Source organism: Cornus florida, unplaced genomic scaffold (genome assembly GCF_030987335.1).
Source record: "Cornus florida cultivar Cherokee Brave unplaced genomic scaffold, ASM3098733v1 CherokeeBrave_3.0.0_Hap2_Chr11, whole genome shotgun sequence".
In the NCBI taxonomy this organism is placed as follows: domain Eukaryota; kingdom Viridiplantae; phylum Streptophyta; class Magnoliopsida; order Cornales; family Cornaceae; genus Cornus; species Cornus florida.
In genome coordinates, this window is record NW_026775581.1 from 101,325,697 (window position 1) to 101,348,116 (window position 22,420).

At 34.0% G+C, this 22,420-nt stretch overlaps 3 protein-coding genes across 11 annotated transcripts; 2 read left to right on the plus strand and 1 right to left on the minus strand.

Annotated features, from left to right (window-relative positions):
• Positions 1-1,137: 1,137 nt before the first annotated feature.
• Positions 1,138-8,015, plus strand: LOC132283592 (tRNA N(3)-methylcytidine methyltransferase trm141-like). 5 transcript variants are annotated; one of them, XM_059785571.1, is made up of 10 exons: positions 1,139-1,423; positions 1,550-1,642; positions 2,406-2,510; positions 4,741-4,848; positions 5,024-5,095; positions 5,195-5,245; positions 6,376-6,438; positions 6,532-6,656; positions 7,464-7,527; positions 7,639-8,015. In XM_059785571.1, the coding sequence occupies exons 1-9, from the start codon at positions 1,160-1,162 to the stop codon at positions 7,495-7,497; spliced, it is 915 nt and encodes a 304-aa protein (XP_059641554.1). In that variant the 5' UTR covers positions 1,139-1,159; the 3' UTR covers positions 7,498-7,527; positions 7,639-8,015. The 5 variants fall into 5 exon arrangements, with proteins under 5 accessions (XP_059641557.1, XP_059641554.1, XP_059641555.1 ...); XM_059785572.1 differs by having other exon boundaries at positions 7,660-8,015; XM_059785573.1 differs by having other exon boundaries at positions 7,669-8,015.
• A 560-nt stretch (positions 8,016-8,575) lies between these two features.
• On the minus strand, positions 8,576-12,172 carry LOC132282888 (uncharacterized). Its single transcript, XM_059784705.1, has 4 exons — positions 11,469-12,172; positions 10,590-10,739; positions 9,874-10,176; positions 8,576-9,177 (listed from the first exon to the last, which is right to left on the minus strand). Exons 1-4 carry the CDS (start codon positions 12,036-12,038, stop codon positions 8,770-8,772), a joined length of 1,431 nt encoding a protein of 476 aa, XP_059640688.1. The 5' UTR covers positions 12,039-12,172; the 3' UTR covers positions 8,576-8,769.
• A 2,182-nt stretch (positions 12,173-14,354) lies between these two features.
• On the plus strand, positions 14,355-22,325 carry LOC132283917 (large ribosomal subunit protein eL20z-like). Of its 5 annotated transcripts, XM_059785959.1 has the most exons (7): positions 14,355-14,600; positions 16,206-16,366; positions 16,886-17,176; positions 17,455-17,521; positions 21,305-21,431; positions 21,515-21,632; positions 21,960-22,325. In XM_059785959.1, exons 4-7 carry the CDS (start codon positions 17,512-17,514, stop codon positions 22,011-22,013), a joined length of 309 nt encoding a protein of 102 aa, XP_059641942.1. In that variant the 5' UTR covers positions 14,355-14,600; positions 16,206-16,366; positions 16,886-17,176; positions 17,455-17,511; the 3' UTR covers positions 22,014-22,325. The 5 variants fall into 5 exon arrangements, with proteins under 5 accessions (XP_059641942.1, XP_059641943.1, XP_059641944.1 ...); XM_059785960.1 differs by lacking the exon at positions 16,886-17,176 and having other exon boundaries at positions 16,206-16,354; XM_059785961.1 differs by lacking the exon at positions 16,206-16,366.
• The last annotated feature ends 95 nt before the right edge of the window (positions 22,326-22,420 follow it).

Here is a 22,420-nt window from a genome sequence, read left to right on the forward strand (position 1 = left end):
TATTCAACTAATGGTTGAGGTGTGAAGGAAAAACATAATAAAAGTTTGTAACGTAAGTGCAGTTGTTTTCGAAAGATATTTAAGGTTGAAAATTAGCCAAATCTAAAGGCTACGAGTGAAATTAACCCTTATCCAAGTAATTTTTTTAAAAAAAATTAACTTCTCAAAAAACCCTTATGTTCCAAATCAAAAAACCACTATTACCATTCACTACGACCACGCATGCCTTTCACTACTACCACCGTCTTCAATCACCACCACCGTCACCCGCTTTCACCATCGCACACCACTTTTTACCTTTCACCATCGTCACCGCCATCGCCTTTCACCATTGCCACCACCATCACCGCTACCGCCTTCCATCACCACCACCGCCTTCCACCACTACCATAGTCACACCACCATCTCCTTCCACCACAACCACCACACTACTGCTGCCGCCTTCCACCAATACCACTGCCACCTTCCACCACCACCGTTGTCACCACTTTCCACCGTTGTCACCATCGCCGCCTTCCAACACCACTACCCCTTTCCACCATCCATCACCGCCACCACAACTGCCACCATTTATTTTTTTAAAATTATTAAAAAATGTCATTTTGTTAATTTAATTTATTTATTACTAAGAGTGATATTTTTGAGAATTCAATTAAAAATTTATTTCATTCTAAATTTTAAATTGGTCCAATCAAACACTAGAATGATTATTATCATTCAATTCCTACACATTTCATATTTACAACAAAACAATATAATGAGAATAACCTTTCCATTCCTACTTACATTCCATTCCCACTTATATTTCATTCCACCCCTACACACCAAACGTAACATTATAATTCGACCATGAGAGGCTAATAACTTTTAAAATTTTGAAAAATATGTATAAATTATTCTTTTAGCCGTCAATTTTAATCAACATATATTATAAAATTTTCAAAATATCCTTTTTTATTTTTTCTATGAGAGTTTTTGGTTTTTATTTTAATTTTTTCCTAAGAGTATTTTAGATATTTTACTTGAAAATGTCTTTGCATTTGGAATTTTATTTTATTTATTATTTTTAATATTGGAGGTGGATACATTTTGTATGTAACAAGGGGTATAATTTTTTATAATTTAAGGGTTTTTGTGCGATTAACGCATTTACATACGCATGATATATGTGTACTGCTGGGGTGTGTGTGGTGCTGTGCGAGAGATGAGAGCAGCACGTCTTGCCACCATTTCAATCTCACCGTTTTCGTATTGCTTAAATTTTTTTGTGGGCCCATTTTTCATCGCCGGTCCTCGGCGACATTGCAGTCTATCGACGACCGTCCGATCTCTTCCACTGCGAATTCATGATGACCATCATCACTCTCCACAAAACAGCGCCATCAAGTCCTGGGACAAGTTCTACAAGCGCCACCAAAACAAGGTCTTGACGTTTCTATTTCCTCATTCCTCATACTCAGCTAATTAGGGTTTTGATAGTTTAAAAGTCATTTTCATATTTGTAATATAATGTATGTATATGTAAACGTTTGGATTTTACTTGTTACAGTTCTTCAAGGATCGGCATTACTTAGAGAAAGACTGGGGACAGTATTTCTCTGATGATAATTCAGAATCCCCAAACGGGAAGGTCGTTTTAGAGGTTAGTTACTATTTTACTACCATCAAGTATCAACCATCCCCACAAGATTTAAATTATTCATTTATATATATATTTCAGTTTCTGCAATATATAAAAATCCATATTTATATATATATTGATAAATGATAAGTAAGACAGACTCATACACCCTATTTCTTCCAATTGGGAATTAACAATCAGCCTCCTCTTTGGGAGGTGGAGGAGACACCACTCAAGCTAATGCTCAGTGAAACTAATGTATTTCATTATTAGTAAAGCGAAAAATATTGTTGTTGAGGATGAGTGTAGTTCTTTTTATTGATCGCTGGATATGTGCAATAAATTTAGTTATATGAGTATTGTCTATGCAGTTATTTCTTTGACCAAAGTGATTTTTGAATCTAGTTTCCATGTACATGGTCTTAGCTGCTCTTCTTACTGCATACAACTTATATGCACCCATCAATGCATGCAAATTTGTTTTACTCAAATGTATAAGTTTCCTTTTTACAGAATCAAATGTACTGTGTGTTAAAGCATAATCAATTTTTAGAGTTATGAACAAAAGTAAGGGCATCATTCTTATATATACCTCATCCATTAGTGTTTTTGCCGATGTGAAATTTATATTATTATTTTTTATTTAAACGAAAATGAATTTCATTACAGAGAAGTTATCAACCATCTTGGATCTTGATTGAATTGAGTGACGCTATTTCTATGTTTTTGCATGGTAGATTCAGTAATTACTTGTAGAAAGAAGCCTGACATTTGCAAGCGGCAGGTTGGCTGTGGAGCTGGCAATACTATCTTTCCGCTTGTTGCCGCATATCCCAAACTTTTCGTTCATGCCTGTGATTTCTCGCCCCAAGCAATCACACTCGTTAAGGTTTGTAATTTTAATATATATTTATATAATTTATCAACACACACACACACACACACACATTTTAACTTTAGAAGAATGCTTAAGTGTTACTTCATGATCTTAGTTACATCTCTTTTATGGAAAGAGGGAAAATTCGTGTATGTTCTTTTTCCTTCCCTTCACTCGTTAAGGTTTGTATATGTATATAACTTATCAATATATATATATATATATATATATATATATTAACTTTAGAAGCATGCTAAGTGTTACTCCATAATCCTAGTTGCATCTCATTTATGAAAAGAGGAAAAAATTTTCTATGTTCTTTTTCCATCCCTTCCTGTATACTTTTATTGAAATGAAGATCAAAATCATCTCTTTTTGTGTGTGTGTAACTGTACGTATTGAAAAATGCAGATTTTTTTTTTTGTGATTCCCTCGTCTGAGAATTGTGTAGTTATATATATGGTTAGTTCATTTATTATTCTGAATTAGATATTTTTGGCATGATGCATATCAACTCAGGGTTATGCAGACAATAATATGGTAAATTGCTAGCATCATGATCACAACTCATTGTGCCCAGAAGCAAAAGAGATTTCCTTTGCTTTACTTCATGGTTAATGTTGGCTATCCACCCCAATATCCTTTTCCTTGTAATTTTCCTTGATTAGTTTGAAAATACCTGAATGTTCGCATATAATGTAGATTAAATGCATTCATTTGCCATTATCATTTTCTCAACTGAGTCATTTTGTCTAAATCTCTCTCTCATTAATTCTTACAATTGGAGCTTTGTCAGTTGCCAATGTTGCTTTGTTCATGTTCATGAGACCTATTAACCATCATCATCATCATCATCCTTTGCCTAGTTGCTTTATACTGTGCAAATGGGGTCAGCCACATGGATTTTTTCACTCTTTTCTTTCATAAGCCATATGAACTAGATTTAATTTTTTAAAATCATTTTTATCACTTCATTCCATGTTAGTTTTGGTCGACCTTTTTGTCTCTTACCCTCTATGCAAATCAATCTACCTCTCCTCATGGGTGCATCTATGGGTCGATGTTGAATATGCCCATAACACCTAAGTCTACTCTCTCTTATTTTCTCGCTAATAGGTGCCACACTTAATTTCTCTCTAATCCTTTGATTATTAATCTTGTCTTTCCTGGCCATTTCTAACATCCATCTTAACATTTGCATTTTCGTCAAATGGATGCGCATCATGCGTTGTTCGTGTTTCTTTTTTAAAGCCCAACATTCTGCACCATATAACATAGCCGGTCTAATGACTGTTCTATATACTTTTCCCTTTTACTTATTAGGCATTCGTTTATCACATAAACTCCACTAGCGTTCCTCCAATTGGTCCAACCTATCCCAATTCTACTACTTGTATCATCACCAATCTCCTCATCTTTTTGTACAATTGATCCTAGGTATCGGAAAACAATACTTTAAGTAATGTTTTTGTCTTGAATTTTATTGCTATATTGTCATTTCCTACTGAATTACTAATTTACATTCATGTATTCCGTCTTAGTTCTACTAATTTTTAAGCCTTTTGACTCTATGACCATCCTTCAATTTTCTAGTTCTATTGCTGAGGTTTCTTTTAAAGCCATCCAATAGCACAATGTCATCCGCAAATAACATGCATCATGGAATGTCTTCTTGCAAATATTTCGTTATTTCATCCAAGATTACCATAAATAAATATGGATTTAGTGCTGAATCTTGGTGTAATCCTACTCTTATAGGAAACTCAATCATCTCCCCACATATAGTTCGAACTCTAGTCTTAGAATTCTTGTATATATCCTGAATAAGTTCTTAAATCTTACCAGAATATGTTTTCTTCGTAGTGTCTACCATATCATATATCTTAGAACTCTATCACATGCCTTCTCCATGTCTATAAAACCATGTGTAGATCTCCTTGCTTACCTCTACAATCCTCTATGAGACCTATTAACCAATCTTCTGAATTATAAGAATTTTTTTTTTTTTTTTTTTTTTTTGGGTAAATTAGGAATTAGCCAACTACAGTCATCGGCTTTGTCAACTGAGCTAAGGTTGGTTTTGAAAATTTGAATTATAAGAAATGTTCACCCGATATAGCAATATATGTTTGTGCATGTTTCTGTTTCTTGATTCATGGTAATAGTCTGTGGAGAGTTACAGTATTGTAATGCAAATGGCCCATCATGGTTTTGAGTAACTTTTGTTGTATATTGAATGCAGTCCCATGTGGATTTTAGTGAAGACCGGGTAGATGCATTTGTTTGCGATGTTGCAAACAACAATCTCTGTGACAGAATTATGCCTTCTTCTATTGATGTTGTTACCTTGGTAAGAGTGGATAGTGAGTTAAAAACATATATTCTTGTTTCTGTGTATGGTTATTGCTTTATATTTCTCGTTTGAAAATTTGTTTTCTCCACATAGTCATGTGGAATTTTCCCTGTACTCAGCTTTTGAACATTGTGACTACTCACCAACTATAAGCACCTAATATGTTAAATAGATTTTTATGTTGTCTGCAGTTTGTCCAGAGAAGATGCCTTTGATATTACTTAACATTAAAAAAGTACTGAAGGTACCTCTGAAATGATATTGGCTGACAACCTTTTTATATTTTCATTTGTTGGTACTCCTTTTTTTAGAGTAACTTGTAATGGATATTTTCAATTGTTAGCCGGATGGTTATGTTCTTTTACGAGACTACGCCCTTGGAGACTATGCCCAAGTGAGTCTTGTGATATTTCTAATCCCTATACTATACTGTTTTTAGACTTTATTTATACTTTTCATTAAGACATTGGATAAGCAGATAATGAAATAGTTTACATATTTGTTAAGGTGGTTGGAATAATACTGATTATTCTGACAGAGACAGTCCTCTAATCTTCACTTATTTATTGAAAACTTATGGTTGTTGTTCCACAACTTCTTTTTATATATTTTTATATGTAAGTTGGTCAAGTAACCAAAATTACTTGAATGGATTAAAAGGAAATACAGAGAGAATGATAGGGAATCCTTCCAAGAAAAGGAAAGGAAAGGACATGCAACTCGCGGTCTCTGCTGTGTACAAGCAGAAACAAGACTAAAGAGAGAAAAAGAAGTTTGCCTTTTGGTTTATATATCTTTATGCTAAGTCAAAAAAAAAAAAAAAAAGAGACTATTGGACATGAGAGTGGGAGGCAATGGTGAATGTTGATGAAGGTGGCTGTGATGTAAACACAAGAGTGAGAGACCGATTAGAATATGTGAAAGTAATCCGACTTGGTTATTATATTGCCAAATGATTTAGAATATATAAAGGATAATTTAATGAAAGATATTGGAATTGCTAGGCACAGGCGCAATTCCCCCGAATCTGCCCATGCCCTGATTAGAATATACTAGGGATGATTGACTTTTTGGTTTTTGTCCTTTTCACACCATAATATTTTGTTCTATTTCTTCAAAAAAAATATATATATATAGAAACCTTGGAACTACTCTTGTAGCACTCTTTAGCTGCAATTGGCCATTCCATCTCCGCTTTCATTCAAAACAAGAACCCAAATCCTGTGAAATATTTTAAATGTTATTAGGATGGTGTTTTCTTCCTGAACCGTGTTGAATCTGATGTCAAATCCTGCAATAAATTTTTAATTATAAATTGATCTAATAACTTATTGTTTTCTCCATAATGAATTTCAGACAAGAAACTCCACTACACATAAATATACAGAAGTTTAACATTATGTTGTAATAATGGCTTCTTAGCATTTGCTCTTGGTAGTTGTTTCTTCTCATTTGATGCGTTTTTTTCTACATTGAATCAATGTTAGGCTTCATCATCCTCTTGTTAAGCTGGTCAACTTTCAGGTGAAGTTGCAGAACAAGAATCAGATGGTTAGTGAGAATTTCTATATTCGAGGAGATGGCACTGTAAGTATTTCATGAGGCTCATAGTTGTTCTTTGAGTAATATTAATACGTTTAATGTGGCCAGGTTTTCATAGTTTTCAGTTCTATATGCCAGTGCTCGTTTTACTTCTCAGAAGATTCTTTGTCAGCCTTGTTTACAAGATCTGGCTTCAACATTATAGATATGAATATATACTGCAGACAAATTGAGAATCGGTCTAGGAATATTACGATGGATCGGTATGTTAAGTTTTTTAATCATCACCTGCACTTTAAATTCTCATCCTTCCTGTTACTAATCCATGAATAAATGGTGTTGGCTGTCAAATGCTTTTGAGAATTTTCAGTTTGTATGATTTTGGCCGTAATGGGAGTTTTGGACATTCCCCATGAAGAAATGATTCTATTTTGTTTGTTTAGCACTTAAAGGCACTCAAATCCATCCTAGAAACTTCTGCAGTTTCCCAACTTCTGTGCCAAAGATTTTTGTTAATTTACTCACTTTTGAGATGAGAACTTGTTGGAACCAGTTTAATTTCAGCATATGTTCTTACTTCTTCCTCTCCTCACTTGGTGAACCAAATGATATTTTGGGACTCCTCGTCTTCTTTCCTAGATAATGGATGTTAAATTTCTTTGCTCTAACATGTATGACCTGACCCCACTCTCACCCCTTTCTTTTTTTTGAAACCTGGAATTCTCTAACATGTTAAAAGTAGAAGGTAAGGAAATTCAGAATAAGATCTAATTTTAAATTTACAATAGACCTGACATCTCATGTAGATGTTGTTTTCAATGAAATGTGGCGGAGATTTCCTTCTGGGTAGAAATTTTAGAGAAATTAAATGAAGGAAATAGTAAGATTGGAATAGAAAAGGATAATTTGGTCTCTCTTTAGTTTTTTAAAAATAAAATAAGTAACAGTTTAGTGGATTCCCTATATCATCTAGAACTGCAGTCCATTTCGTATTAAAAAATGTTTGTAGTCGCTCTCTGCATTTTTGCTTTTAATTCTAAATTTGATTTGAACCAACCCTGTATTTATAGGCGATGGATACGTGCCATTTGCAGCCTGCCTTGATTGCGATGTTCCTTTCTAAGTCGGGGCCTGGTATGGAAGCTAACTCTGAATTATGTGGCTTTTACAAACTAAATTGTCAATTGGTGTTGGTACCATGGAGAATTTGTTATATAAGAAATGATTGATTCCTATATTTTGTAGTGGAACTAATTTTACCATCAGTGCTGTTAGCGAAATGCTCAGTGAACAAGGGAAAGAACAACTGCAATCCAATTCTAATGGTAGACACTTGGAAAAGAAAGCAATCAAATCCGCCAAGGTTCCAGTACCCCCACAAGAGAACAGCAGTTTGGAAGTATTATTATTATTATTATTATTTTCCCCTGATGTTTCTATATCATTTTTATTTCTGAAGATGTGAAATGCTTGAATACTCGCTGGTAGATATGTGAATTGATTGTGGAATGGGTAGTTTGTATCATATCTATCATACGGGGTACTAAATAATGTAATGTTCTTCGAGGATGATGTAGTCAACAGTTGGCAAATTCCGAATTTACAAAATTTGTTTCTTGTTATCAGAACAAGGCTTGTAAGGAGAACAGACCATCAATCAACAGATTCAACACAAATCAATAATCAATTCCACATTTCCGATACTTTCCGTTTGATTACAAATTATTATGTATAACGGTAATTGCTGCTTCTTGAATTATTCACAGTTCTTCCATTTTTCATGACTTGAATTATTATTACCACTTCTTCCATTTCTCTATCATTGTCATCCTTGCATTTTTCGAAGGCTGCAAAATTTAAAGGGCTGCACGTTTATTTCTATTGAGTGGTCACTTTGGGTTGCTATATTTATATGATTTAGGCATTATTTTTATATATAGAACACGCAGAACACTTTTTCTAAATGTTCATAAATATAATATGTAAAAAGCTCCAATTTTTAGCTTTAGCTAAAAGCTCTTTTGAAGTAACAGCAACACCAAATGGGTATCTCGTATGCCATCCGTACGATCACCCTTTTAATTTGGCAAACCTCCAAAATGATCTCTTGAAACTTTCCCCTACGAGCACGAAAAGATCTGTGACAAAGATCATAAAGCTAGATGCAAATGTAACAAACAGATACTGAAAACGACATCCATTGATTATAAAGATTAAAGAGGTACTTCCACATATTCCACCACCATTTTCTTCAAAGTTACAAATCTCACTGCAATAATTTTAATCATCTCATGAACTAGCAAAGCATAAGACCACCCAAAATTTTATATGTATTATCAAACAGTAAACGAGAACAAAAACTCTTAACGGGTCTGTCTACCTTCTTCGCTTCCCCCTTATTTTAGGAAATCGAAGTGGGGTAGGAAGTGTAGCCCACGATATCGTGCCCGTGCGTACAAACTTGCAACCTAAATGTTCATAATATGGTCTCACTGCCACCACAGACATCCTCAGATCCTTAGTTATATCTGTTGGGTCACTCCGGAAGTCATCCACGAAGAGACTAAGAACCAAAACATAACTGATAAGAAGATCACTCTTCTCGTTTGAAAGTCTTCTTAATTCCGACTCACCAAACATGTTGGAAAACTTCTGGGATAAAATGCTCGGGAATTTATGATGCTTTGCAGAAGAGACGCCCTCCATAGAGTGTTTATCCTTGAACTTTATGAGATGAGCAATGTATGACAGGATGCAAGCAAGCTTCTTCTGCTCCACCTCATCCTATATAACATGAAACAGAGAATCTGTTAGACATCAAAAAATATAAAAGACAAGAAGGGCACGCTGAATCTAAAATTGAATTGTGTTGTATACCAATGTTTCGAATCTCAGAAGCCAGTATATATAAACACGTAATGGGTATATGAGAGAATATTGTGCGGTATAACCCATCTCGCCTATCCATCACCCTACCAAGATTAAATTATATATAAGCACCATTTTGTGCCTTTTATTGAAAAGAAATACATATATATACAAGTATAGGGACTGCCAAACTCATGGGAACAAACAATGAAAACTTTTCATGTGTCTGTCAGGATAATCTTCTGATTAATGAGGTTGATCTTGTTGGTACAGATAAACTTGCCAACATATAGCACCACTTCATGGCTGGTTTCTTTTCATTGGAAAATAAATAAATAAACAAATAATAATAATAATAATGATAATGATAATGATAATGATAATGAAGGAATGCCAATCTCATGGGAGCATAACATTAGAAACTTTTCATGTGACTTGCCAGGAACTACTTATTCTAAGTTTCTAACTGCTGCTGGATCCATGACAAGCCAGACCACAGAATGCTTGCTCATGTTGAAACTTTTTTTTATAATCCTCTACAATAGCCAAAAGGATATCCAATAACAACTAAACAAACAGAGTAAAAAATGTAGAACCTATTTAATTGCATACCTCAATATTGTCCAATCTATGAATTCTGTTGCAAACAAAGCTCGGGTAAACATCTGCCCTTATATCTGAACCCTTGAGAATATCTAAAAGGTAATCCCACTCGCCTTTGAAGATAATCTTGTCCAGTGGATAAGCCGTTTCGGGTGTAGTGGCAGAAATATCATGTGGTGGGATATTTCGAGCATTATAAGCATCAGCACTATCAAAGGCCTCCTTGCTTGGCTTGATTTCCTCTAATTTACTTTCCGAATCCTCCTTTACTCCAAGATGTTCTTGTGGATGTAAAGATTGACGTTTCATATCCTGCAATGTAATACATATAATACCACATTATATCCAGATTATTTCCAAGGAAAACATTGATAGGAAAAGTTGAAATAGCTTAAGGTTTCTTGGTAGTTTTTTTTTATTTTTATTTTTTATTTACTTACTAATAAGAATTACTTGTGCCAAAAATCATACTTTAGAAATTACCATGCACGGAATAATTGTTCACATGTACAACAATAGAAACTCACTAGTTGATGGCCAATTCAGTAAATTTCAATCTAGAAAAAGCTTCAGTTGGCCAAGCAGCAAATAGCAACATTTTCAATGCAACACAAATATCGAGTTTCATTTACCAATTGCTGTGAGACAAATTAAAACTCATAGAAGACGCCATAAGCTTGTAGATATTTAACTCAAATTAACCTACAAAGGGAAGGAGACCATACCTGGTTTCTCGACCTCTTTGTTCCATACACAAGTGTTAGTTCTCTACGTTTGTCAGTCTTCTGTTCTGCGGTGGGCTCTTCCGTCAACAAATTTGAAGGTTCATTTTCAGATAAACCAGAGCTTCTAATTTTTGGCTCCAACCTAAATATCTGCAATTAAATACCCAAGCCAGATTAATGGTTTTAATTCAATGCAAACTACAATAAATGCCAAAGAAACACCAAAAGCATTGAAGCTAATATAAAAAAGGTTTCTCATTCTCAAAGACTTGGCCGCATTCAGCATAAAAACAAGTCACATTTTAAAACCTTAGGATAGTACTCAAACTTGTCATTGGGTACACAACCTCAACATGAGGTCCAAAAAAAGCCAATGGCCCCTAAATTTTACTAAAACTATTTGAATTAAACGCAATCTAAAATTATAAAATATAAGAGGCAAAATGATTGGAATGCATAAAGTATTCAAGTTGAAGTGTTCTGGACGAACACGTTCACAAGTGACATGTACTTCTACTGTCTATAAACCTCTCAGATAAGTAAATCTTCTATCTCCAATCCAAAATAATAATCAAAAGAAATAACTATGCTTAAAATATTTTTCTTTTTTCTTTCCTTTTCCTGCATTTTCTCAGCAATTAAACATTAACTTCATTAGTAAATTTTCTTAAGAAAAAAAAAAACATTAAAAAATAGAGGAGAACATATTATACCCAAATCAGAGAAACGTGAAGTACGAATTCTCTTATTTGCATAACTAACACCAGTTAACAGTAACTCCATACAACATTATATACAAATTTCAAGTTTTTATAACTTATTTTCTCTCAATCACACGTAGCCAACGAAACCATCAAAGCCAAAGTAAAAGCAAATTACCTTATTGGAAGCAATCGGAACAACTTTCAGCGTCTGGGTCTGCTTATCAAGAACCCCAAGAGCATACGTACATACCTGAGCAGCAGCGGCTTCGCCCTCATAGTTGATGCCGACGAAATCGACCTTGGACCCATTTGGGGTGACCACGAGCTGCAACCGTTTAGTCTTTTTCACGTCCCTGAAAACCCTAACCCTATGTTGTGGAGGTGATTCTGATTCGGGGGTTTCGGGACCCAACTTCAGAGGATCGTAACCGGAGGGAAAGTAGCCGACGAAAGGAGAGATCTTGTTTGGGTTTTCGCTGAGGGTCTCGATCTTCACGTGTACCGTGTCTTTCTTCTTTTTCTCTCTCTTCTTCTTATTGCTCTTGTTTTCTTCGTCTTCATCTTCGGTGTCTGGATTTTGTTCTCTCTCCTCCACCTTCATCTTCATCTTCTTCTTCTTCTTCTCCTCCGTCTTTAGAATAGGATGTGGTTCGTCCACCTTCATCTTCTTCTTCTTCTTCTTCTTCTTCTTCTTCTCCTCCGTCTTTAGATTAGGGTGTGGTTCGTCCACCTCCATCTTCGCCATTGTCTGCTGATATTGGGATGGCTATACTAGCTCATTTACTGATGACAAACCCTAATCCGTATGGTTGTGCCAGCCAGCACGATGAATGTGTACGTGTATGTATGTAACTGGGTGTTACACACATTGGATCATCTCCATATAGCCCAAGACAATCGAGCAATTTAAGTGAGACTAGAATAATGATTTGTGGGCCGGCCCACCACTCCTCACCGATTCGATTATTCAGCTCACTTAAAATTAGGTTTAAAGAGTTTATGGTTTATGTTATTTGTACAGGTGAAAATAGAGAGATAGAGACAGAGTTAGGTTTTGTTCATTAAATAAAGTAATTTATTTATAAGAGATATTACTAACTTACCCACTCTTTTAAATAAAAGATAAACCTATAAATCTAATCCATAACAATAAAATAATAAAATAATAAATATTTTTAGTTATACTTGCTTTTATATTTTACTTATGGGATACTCATTGCCCTCTGGATGTGTGGTTATAAAAATTCTTTGGTATATAAAACACCCTTAAGATTTATTTTTGAACAAATAACATTTCTCTTATATTTGGGTATCTAATTCCTTTAAAATTTTTAAAAAAATATTACAAATTAAGACTTTTTGGTAGTCAACGGTTAGAAAAGTACCATTAATAAACCATATACGTCGCACATGACTACTTAATTGTATTAAATAACGAAAATGCTCTTTTTTGACTCAATTTTTTAACTAAACTTTTACATTAAATGAATTTTGTTTACTATTTTTTACTATTTAAATACAAAAAATGTTCTTCTTTTAACTGAATTTGTCTAATAAAGGCCCTAATAGTCATTTTACATTAGTTAAAATTTTTACTATTTTTATTTTAATTGTAGAAAGGGTATTTTAGTATTTTTATCGCTTCATTAACTGCTGAATAAGGGGAGGTACTTCTTCAATGTTCATTCCTAAAATAATGTTAAGGCGTTTCAGAACCTATAAAAAGTTACATGAAGTATATGCATATTACTAGGATTACTAGGATGTTAAATGTTGGCTGCCCAAATTCTTTTAAATACTATCCCTCATCAAAGATTGTTGCTTTCTATTTGGCGAACGAGAAATTCTGGGAGCTTGTGTTGCCTACTACCATCTCATTTGTTGAATTAACATCCAACTTTTACTTTGGGTTACTTGGAGGATGTCTTTGTATACTTCCAAATGGTCCTCACGAATTTTGGGTGACGAAGGAGACCAAAGTTGTGATTGAAATCCCAAATTTCAGAATCCAAACACTGGCTTTGTTGGAGAATCACGAAGCCATTGTAAGGATAAATATAAACTCCTCACACAGCTTGTTCTACACAACACAAGATAGAAACATCGGGATTATACCGATAAAAATCATATTATTATTGCGATGATAAAAATTATATTATTATTGTTATTGGCTGTATCAAATTGATGCCTAATACCTGGTTCGGGGTATGGGGCGTCTTTCTTAGGCCTTCGGAGATTAGCTTAAGATGCCCGAATTATTCAAAAAAAAAATTATTGATGCGATTACAACATTTTAAACAATAAAACAAGTTGGTAATTACCATTTTAGTGTTGATTTTATTGATACGGTTACAACATTTTAAACCGTAAGACAAGTTAATAATTATCATTGCAGTGTTGCATTTGGTGGTGGCCATAAGCATATTAACTCCAAAACAACTCATTGATGGAATAGAATATAATATGTACATGTAATTAAGTCAAGAGAAAGCCAGCTAGTTTACAATTTTTTAATTCATTAACCTCTAAAAGCTGCTCCAACACATCCTATGTATATATATATATATTTATATATTTAAAAACATTACCAGACAGTCAATTTACTCCATCAGCCATTCAATTCCGTGAATGTTAATGATGATGCTATTATTTATTTAGTTATTTTTGTTAGTATGCTTTGAGTTTAATTTTGAATTGTTTTCCTACAACAATTATTAAGAATTAATTTAGAAATATCTTTGATTTCTGAGAAGTTATCACCGTAAAAGTGATAATTATAGTATTATAAAATAGAAAATAATACATTAATAAGTATAAGGTTCTTTTTGTCATTCAATTAAATTAAAAAAAAAAAAGAAAAAGTAAAGTTCAAGAAAAATGGAATGTGCATTTTTATTTTTTACATTTATAATTAATAAATTTTTCATGGAGGGCTTAAATCTCTCCAATAGCATTCTACTGGAAGTTTATGCACAGAGTCGGTAGAAAGTACTGAATTCAGATCTTAAAAAAAGAAAGTTTTTTTTTTAAAATTTTTTTTTTAAAGATATATATATTTTTTTCGTTCGAGAATTTTATGCAATCAACCAATTTTAAAAATCAGAAACAATATTTACCAAAGAATGTCATTTCGTTTTAGTCTGCTTTGCATCAGGGTTGTTTTCGTTACTTTTCGTCTGAGTGCGAAAAAGCACTTCTCAACAGAGGCAGATTTTTTCTTCTTCTTACGTATGTTCTCGTATGCTTCTCTTATTGAACTTGTTCCAGTGGAAACCTCTTTCAAGCCCCTCAAGCTCTTCTCTTTTGGGTAAGAACGGAATATCTGGTTTTTATTGAATCGTTCCTGTTACATGCTTAATCTCCATCACTCGTTAACACATTTTCAGTTGTTCTTATTTGATTTTAGGTAATCCTGGTTAACTTTCGATGGGTTTTGATTAAATTCCCTTTTTTTTTTACGACTTCGGTTGACTTAAATGTGTTTATTTGTTGTTTTCTTTGTGATCTTGTGGGAGGGTTTTGATTGGCGACTTTCAATTTTGTTCGAAGTAGCATATTCGTGTTTTCTGGGAAGCTCTTTAACTGTTTCAACATTGAAAATTTAATTGAGTGAAAATAATTGCAACTTGCACCAACTCTTTTTATTTGCACCTTTTTCGCAGTTCTTTTCTTTACTTGTAAGCAATTTGAATTTGGTTTTCCTGTCAATACTGGCTTTGATTTAAAAATTATTCATTTATACTTGAATTGATTCTCAAGTAGCCATTTTTTTCACCGGTAAGCAAGTATTTGATGATAATACTTGTTGAAATATATTGAGTGAATTTGGGTCCGTAGTTATTTATTTTTCCTTGATTTTCTTATTGTTGAACTGAATTTTTTATTTTTTATTTTTTATTTTTTATTTTTTATAGATCTTCTACCTGAAAATATTGTATTGGATTCTACTTTGATAGGTATGCTTGAGCTCATTGAAATTTAGTTTAGAAGTCTATAAAATCATAAAATCTGTCATGCTGAGTGTGGGTTTCTTCATGAAACATTTGCCTAAATCCCAATATCATGCTCCAGCAGATCTAGGGAAGCCTCAATTGTGCAGGAATATCTGTCATCATCATTGTTCATTAAGTTTATATTTTGGTGCATTTAGCTGCAGTATAGAGGCTTCTAAGAATGGTAAGTTTGTAACAGTCACCTTATTGTATCAAACATTTTCAAAAGAAATAAAAATTTAAAGTTGGCATAAGGACCACATAGTGCTGCTACTCATTGAAGGAATTGACTACACATGAATTTATTTCGACTCGATTCATTTGCATAATTATAGAATTGAAATTTGAACTCACCGATCATATTATTGCTTTGCTTATTGTCAGTAATTGGGTAGTGAGGTACAAATTCCAATTTGGAATACAAATCGAACTAGTTATTTTTAATTTTAGGTTATGAAATTTATGGTTTTCCTGTTGGCTTAATAAGATTAGGATTTATGAGCCAGTGTAGCATACAAGCGTATGAGTAAGTTAGAAATAGTGCTAGTTTGCACATCATCCTTCTGTTAGCCTGTGAATATTGATTTTTCCCCCTTTTCTTCCTTCAAGGGTGGTGCATAGTGTTACTACAGGATAGCATCTTTTGGGGAATTTTTTAGGTGTTAGCTGGTTTTGTTAGAGGTCTTCAGATTGAGTTTAAGAAGTTATTTGTGCACGTAATCGAACAATGAATTATTTTATTTTATTTTATTTTATAGGTAACAATGAGCTATTTCATAATTAATAAGTGCAAGTTTAATTCTCTGCAATAAAACTGCGGAGGCTTTATCTTATCATCATCTTGTTTGGCAGTAGCTAACATGATTTAGTTACCATGCCGTATGGAATAAATTGTTTATTTCTTTATTTATTTTGGGTAGGTAAATCACACATACGCACCACCATATGTCCCATTGCCGATTCAAACATGTAACCTTCCATTTGGAGAAGAGGAGACACCACTAGGGCTAAGCTCTTGGTGATCCAACACAATAAATTATTGTCCCTACTCCCTACAGGAAGTGATAAAGTCAGTAACATGGTAAACTTTTCTCTGCTGGTTGGATTTCATTTGCTGCCTCTCTCTTTTTCTCCCATCGTGCTATTCACATTATAATTATTATTGTAATTATTATTATTTAAATAAGCATCGGTTCCTTATATAAAAAAAATTGAGGAATGACATTTAGACGGAAGTTTTTCCACACCAGGAATTAATTAAGTGGAAAATTGTTTAATCATGATTGAAAAAATAGAAAAACTGAGAACTACTCCTAAAAATTCGAATAATAGAATTAGAATTGGTAAAAAAGGGGGGCTAGTCTAGTGTATGAGGCGCCCACCACCATTGCAGGGTCTAGGTAGAATCAGATGTACGTAGCCTTACATTTGCACGGAGAGACCGTTTCCGGTTTCGAACTACCGTTGCGCCAAGGCCCACCCTCAGAATTATGACTTGGTGTGGAAATGAAACTGTAATCTGTTTTAAAATTAGTTCTTAATTCTCTCATCACATTCTAATGCAATCAAACTGACTTCCATCCAAATTTCTCTCTTGTAGGAAGCGTAGCCAAGATTTTGGACAATAGTGTACTTCATTCTTAAATTGGAGGCAATTTTTTTGTTTATTGTTTGTATTAAACACTTTGTTTTCAAGTACCATTCTGAATCGGACAGATTAGTTCTCCTTACCACTGTGCTTGATTGTTGCCATATCAAATAGACCCAGTTGTTCAGGTGGAAGGTATATGGCTATATGAGGTTCAAGAATCGTCATTGTAAATGGACTATATGAAATAATGTATCACCCTATTGAGCATATACCTAAGAAATGCTGTTCCCATTTTTACTGGTTAGTAATTTGGCTTTTTATATTTTTTTTTTTTTGATCAGCCGGTTGTCTTTGTGTTTCATTTCCTTTTGTTTTTCAATTGAGCACCCTCTATCTTCGACAAATTTTTTCCTCTTTATTATGACTGATATTCTTATTTTGTTCCTAGAATGAACTTTGACTTGTAGGTTTTAATTTCTTGACCTGGAAACTTCATACTACTTTAGATTAATTTAACTGCATTTTTCTTATTTCTTATCACACACGCTGCTTACTTTAGTGTATTTTTCATGTAACAGGTGCTATAAAGGAAGACTGAGGAGCTGAGGACATCAAAGTTCATTATTTTTGGACACATGGATCAGAGTACTAAACTTTGTCTGGATATGAATTATCTTTGTTTTGTTCATTTAAAGATTGTTTTTATTGAAACCATTGCTATTTTTGCACATTCATCTACCCCCTCAGGCCTACCTAGGGGCCATGTAGGATCTCGTGTTGAAACTTGCAACATAATGACATTTTCTCCGATAGGAGAATTTTGAAGACAATTAATAGGCTTTCTTTCATCTTTCATAGTTGTTAGAGTCTTATGGTTTACAATTCGAGTTCAATCTAATTTCACCCTTTGTTGATATGAATCGCTCTGCGATTTCTATAGTACAAGGAATCTTAATAATTTTTTAATTTATTTTAAAGGTATTCACGTGATTCACATTTCCAATATTAGCTTCCAAAGCACTTTTGAGTGCTTTAGGTCATACCGTTTTTTGCTTCTCTCTCTCTCTCTCTCTCTCTCTCTCTCATGCCATTAGATATTTTAACTCTTTTTTAAGACATCAATAACTTGATTTCTCCCTCTAAAAACTGGCGTTTATTCCTTCTTCCAAACCAGCAAGGGAATTTGCTGAAGTCAACTGATTATTAGAGTTAAAATTTGTATTTGTGCTTTGACCTTTGATGTGAGCATTTTATTTAGTCTTTGGATTTTTGGTTTTCTCTTATAAATGTGTATAAGCAAAAGGGAGTGAACTTCGAAGTGAAGTTCTCAAATGAAAATATTTTATTTGATTAAGTGATAATGTATAATTTGGTGGTTTATTTTTCAGTTGAATTTATGAAAATTTTGGGCTTTTATTTGGAATTCAGCTTGTTTTTAATTAAAAAAAGAAAAGAAAATTGTTAGATGAAATGAAAGAGAATAATAAACGTAAGATTAAAATTTTTAGTTCCACGTGCTTATCTTACAAAGAAAAAGCAGAAATGAGAAGTTTAAACAAAAACTTTAAAATGGATGGTGAAAAGTAGAATCAACTATTCAAATATTTGTGGATTCTTTTTTATGGACCATGCTTTGTCTTCTAATTTGATTTGAAATCCTGTGTCTGCTAAAAGAATGAAATTCGTTGGTGAGTGCGTAAGGGCATAAAATTCCGTTCTTATCATGATTTTACAGTCACTTTTATTGGATAAATAAGAAAAAAATCTTAATACAGCTTTTCGATAAGTAGAAAAGAACTGAGTTAATGTTGCTAAAAAATCTTACTTATCAAAAATAAAAAATAAAAAAATAGGTTATGCATCTTAGACATAGATGACATGACCATGATAGCAAAACAAACATATAATACTACATCCTACCTTTTTACAATATATTCTTGCTTCCTATTCATATCACCTACTGTTTAAAAAATTCTGTATCTTATGATTGATGATAAGATACAATCAATGATTAGTGATTCTAAATGTTAGGATGGTAATTCATTATACAAGTCACGATTTGACAACTATGCTTTCTTTACACTTGGAAAATTCATGTCTGTAGAACTTCAGTTTACGTGATTACTTCTGTTGCACAGAGCACGCAATAGTGATGAACAGAACATACTTGTCTTATATAGAAGCACTAATGATGCATATGATTCTATTTTGAAATTGCCAGTTAAAATAGAAAGTCTTAGGTTTGTGGTTTTATTAAGTTACTGCAGAGAACTTTATTCGGATCTGGGTTGTTTGCTCCAGTAAAATGTAAACTGAAGGGGAGGCCTTTTTGATTTGTGGCTGTTTTAGTTTGAAGGTGGTTGCTTTTGTTTGTGGTTTCCAGTGGCATTAGATGCGGTCTTCCCTTTTGTAAGCAGTGATATTTGGGAGTTTCTGGTTGTCCAGTGGAAATGAATCTATCTTGTGGTGTTTTGTATTTCTTTCAATTCAAGTTATTTCACTTTCTCTTCCATGACATTTGGATTAATTTGTAAACTTTTTTAAAATGTCCTCTCCATATTTATTTTTTTCAGTATCGCTTTTAGTGATGACACAGTGAACACCCTCTTTTTGACGTTTTATTTTCCTTTCGTATAGAGTCCAATCTGAAAAGTTTGGTTGTGTTCCATCAAAATCAAATTTCATCATTGTGTCTCTGTTGGAAGATCCAGTAGCCCATTAAAGAGAGAACATTTTCTGTTTAACAAGTTGGTTTAATCAGTGCAGTCAAAAGCACTCAGACACTTATCTTGGAACTCCCACTAATTGGCTTCCCTATAACTCAAACCCCCAATTCTCATGCTTGATAGTTCATGCCTTTTAGCATTGCAGCAAACAATGTCCCTGACAGTAATATGTCAATATAGAGAACCAATTAATTGATTATGATCACACAGGCTGACATGGATGCACACTTTCATGTTAGGAAGCCTGCTTACTCCCCACTGAATTTCTGTTCTTTTAAAATAAGGTAGGGAAAGTTATGAACCTCACTGCTCTACGCTATATGCATGTTGTCTATTGTGTCCTTTTCTATTCTTGTAAACTAGGGCAGGAATGGGTATGAACCTTACTGCTCTATGCTATGTGTAAGTTGTCTACTGTGTCCTTTAATTCAAGCTAAAAAGCACTTTGTTTTTGTTATACTATAGTTCATTAATTACTTATTCACCCAACTTAGCGTTTCCGTATTCCTATCTTCCTATGGTGATAGTTCAAGCTCCATGCCTTCCCTCCAATTTAATGTCTAATTGTTTATTCTTTCCTGAGATTGACTAGATGTTGGCCTCTTCATATGTACCAATTTAGTCACATGTTATGGTGAAATAATTGGTTATTACATCTATTAGCAGTTTCTCACCATGATTGGTAATGGTGCTATCTGAGTCTTATACAAAATTCCAGTAGTGTTCTTCAAACATCTTGACAGCCATCATTAAAGACCCATTGACCTAAAACGAGACGCATTCGGATAGAACAACTGCCTAACTGACCATGCTTCTCTCTCTTTCCTTGCGACCTTGAGCAAGCTACAATGACCCATTCTCCTGTTTAGTGTCAATTACATGTTTCTCTTTCTTATTTCTCATCAAAAGATTGTTGAGAGGTTTTAGCTGCTTCAAGATTGATTGAAAATCTTCATTTGTGTTCCTAACTAGAGAGTCTCAGCTTGTTTCATCCTACTGTCCATGCAAGAGGTAATTCATCTCATGGTGCACCAAATTCAATCCTTCCACTGGTTTGATTACCACCTTAGATATAATTTCTAAGGAGTTCTTCCTTTTTTCAGTAAAACCTTGTTTGAATCCATGGAATGTAACAAATTTTTGGTGTATTTTCTTGCTCCAGCAACCTGTGGTGAAGTTTGACAGCTAAGGAAGTTTTGACTTAGCTGACATACTATCTCGTTTTTATTTTCTTTCTACTTGGTATTCTCTTCTAGCTTTTTTTTACTGCCCATTCATGGTTTTCTTCACAATATCAGTCCTTATTTTTTTCTTTTCCCTGGAAAAGCTGCTGGTATTATTGAGATAATGATGATCTGGGGATTTGGCTGTTACCTATCTTCTATTTTCGAACCATGATTGCTGCTATATTATGTTAAGTTACACAGCATTCAGGAATGAATTTTAATTGAGTGAAAGAATTAAAAACAAATCTTAATACAAAAAATGAAAGTGACTCGTATATTTTCTACTACAGAGGGCACACAGTTATGTGTTAGAAATGGCTGATGTGCATATGGTTTGGTATTGATATAACTTGTTTTTGATAGTTGAAAATAAAGTGCTCTATTTGCATTCTTTTCTTTTAAGATTTGTAGCAAAATATAAGAACTATGAGCAAGACATACCTGGCAAAGTAGTTGATATGTTTCGGTGAATGCAGGACTCGTAACAGATGTCAAGGAGAGTGAGAATGGAAAATATACTCTCATTAAAGATGTGGAGGATAACCAATTAGGAATGTTTGACAAACCACTACGTTGCTTTGGCTGTGGAATAGGATGGTTTTCGTGAGTTTCCTGTCCCTCTTCCTCTTCTTCTTCTTCTTCTTCTTCTTCTTTCTTTCTTCTCATAAATGTTCTTTTCTTTCCAGTCTTCTGCTTGGATTTGTATTCCCATTGATGTGGTACTATGGCACAATTCTTTACTTTGGGAGCTACTACCACAAGGATCCTAGGGAACGAGCAGGACTTGCTGCTAACGCGATAGCTGTAAGTGTTCCATGACTATCTTTACTGGTCTTCCCTAATTGGCTGTCCTACAACTAAAAAGTTCTCCATGTTAAGAGACCTTCTGTAGAGGAGAGGGGAAACCTTCTTAGATAGGGTAATAGCCAGTTTTGATTGAATATCCTTTCCCGTGCTGGTCTTGTATTGAGGCATACCGAAGATACGAGTGAAATTTTTTAAAGTATGAACCAGTTTATCTGCTCCTGCATTGGGGACTCTGTTCAGATCTAGCCTGGGAAACAATAATGGAATATGGCCCTTTCTTTATCCACCCTTTTATATTAATCTCAGATATGATGATTGTTGCAGGCTTTAATATTTACAATAGCAGTGCTGATCACAATAGCTGTCATTCTGTTCTAGTCGTAGGTGCTACAATTCCGCCCTTGTTCCTCCTACCTCTTACGCAAACTTCCTCATACAGAAGTCCGAGCAGATCACTTTGTGCATAAAACCGCTGCCCTTTGATCTTGTTGGGGCACAATTGTAGAACGATGGTGTCGCAGACGTATGCGTGTTCTTGGGCTCCGCTTTAATCTTGTGCATATTACAGACTGTGTATTATAGAACTTGTGATTCCCATTCGTTGGGGTCTCTGTGTATCTGTAATTTATATGTGAAATTGTAGAGATATTGCTTCACTCAGTAATGAAATCCTAGATCATTTCATTTTCATTTTGTGTTCGGAAGCAACTTCAATGTGGATTTGCACTTCTGATTGCCGATTTTTAACTGGTGGCTGATTAATTTCTTAATGTTCATTTGTGCGA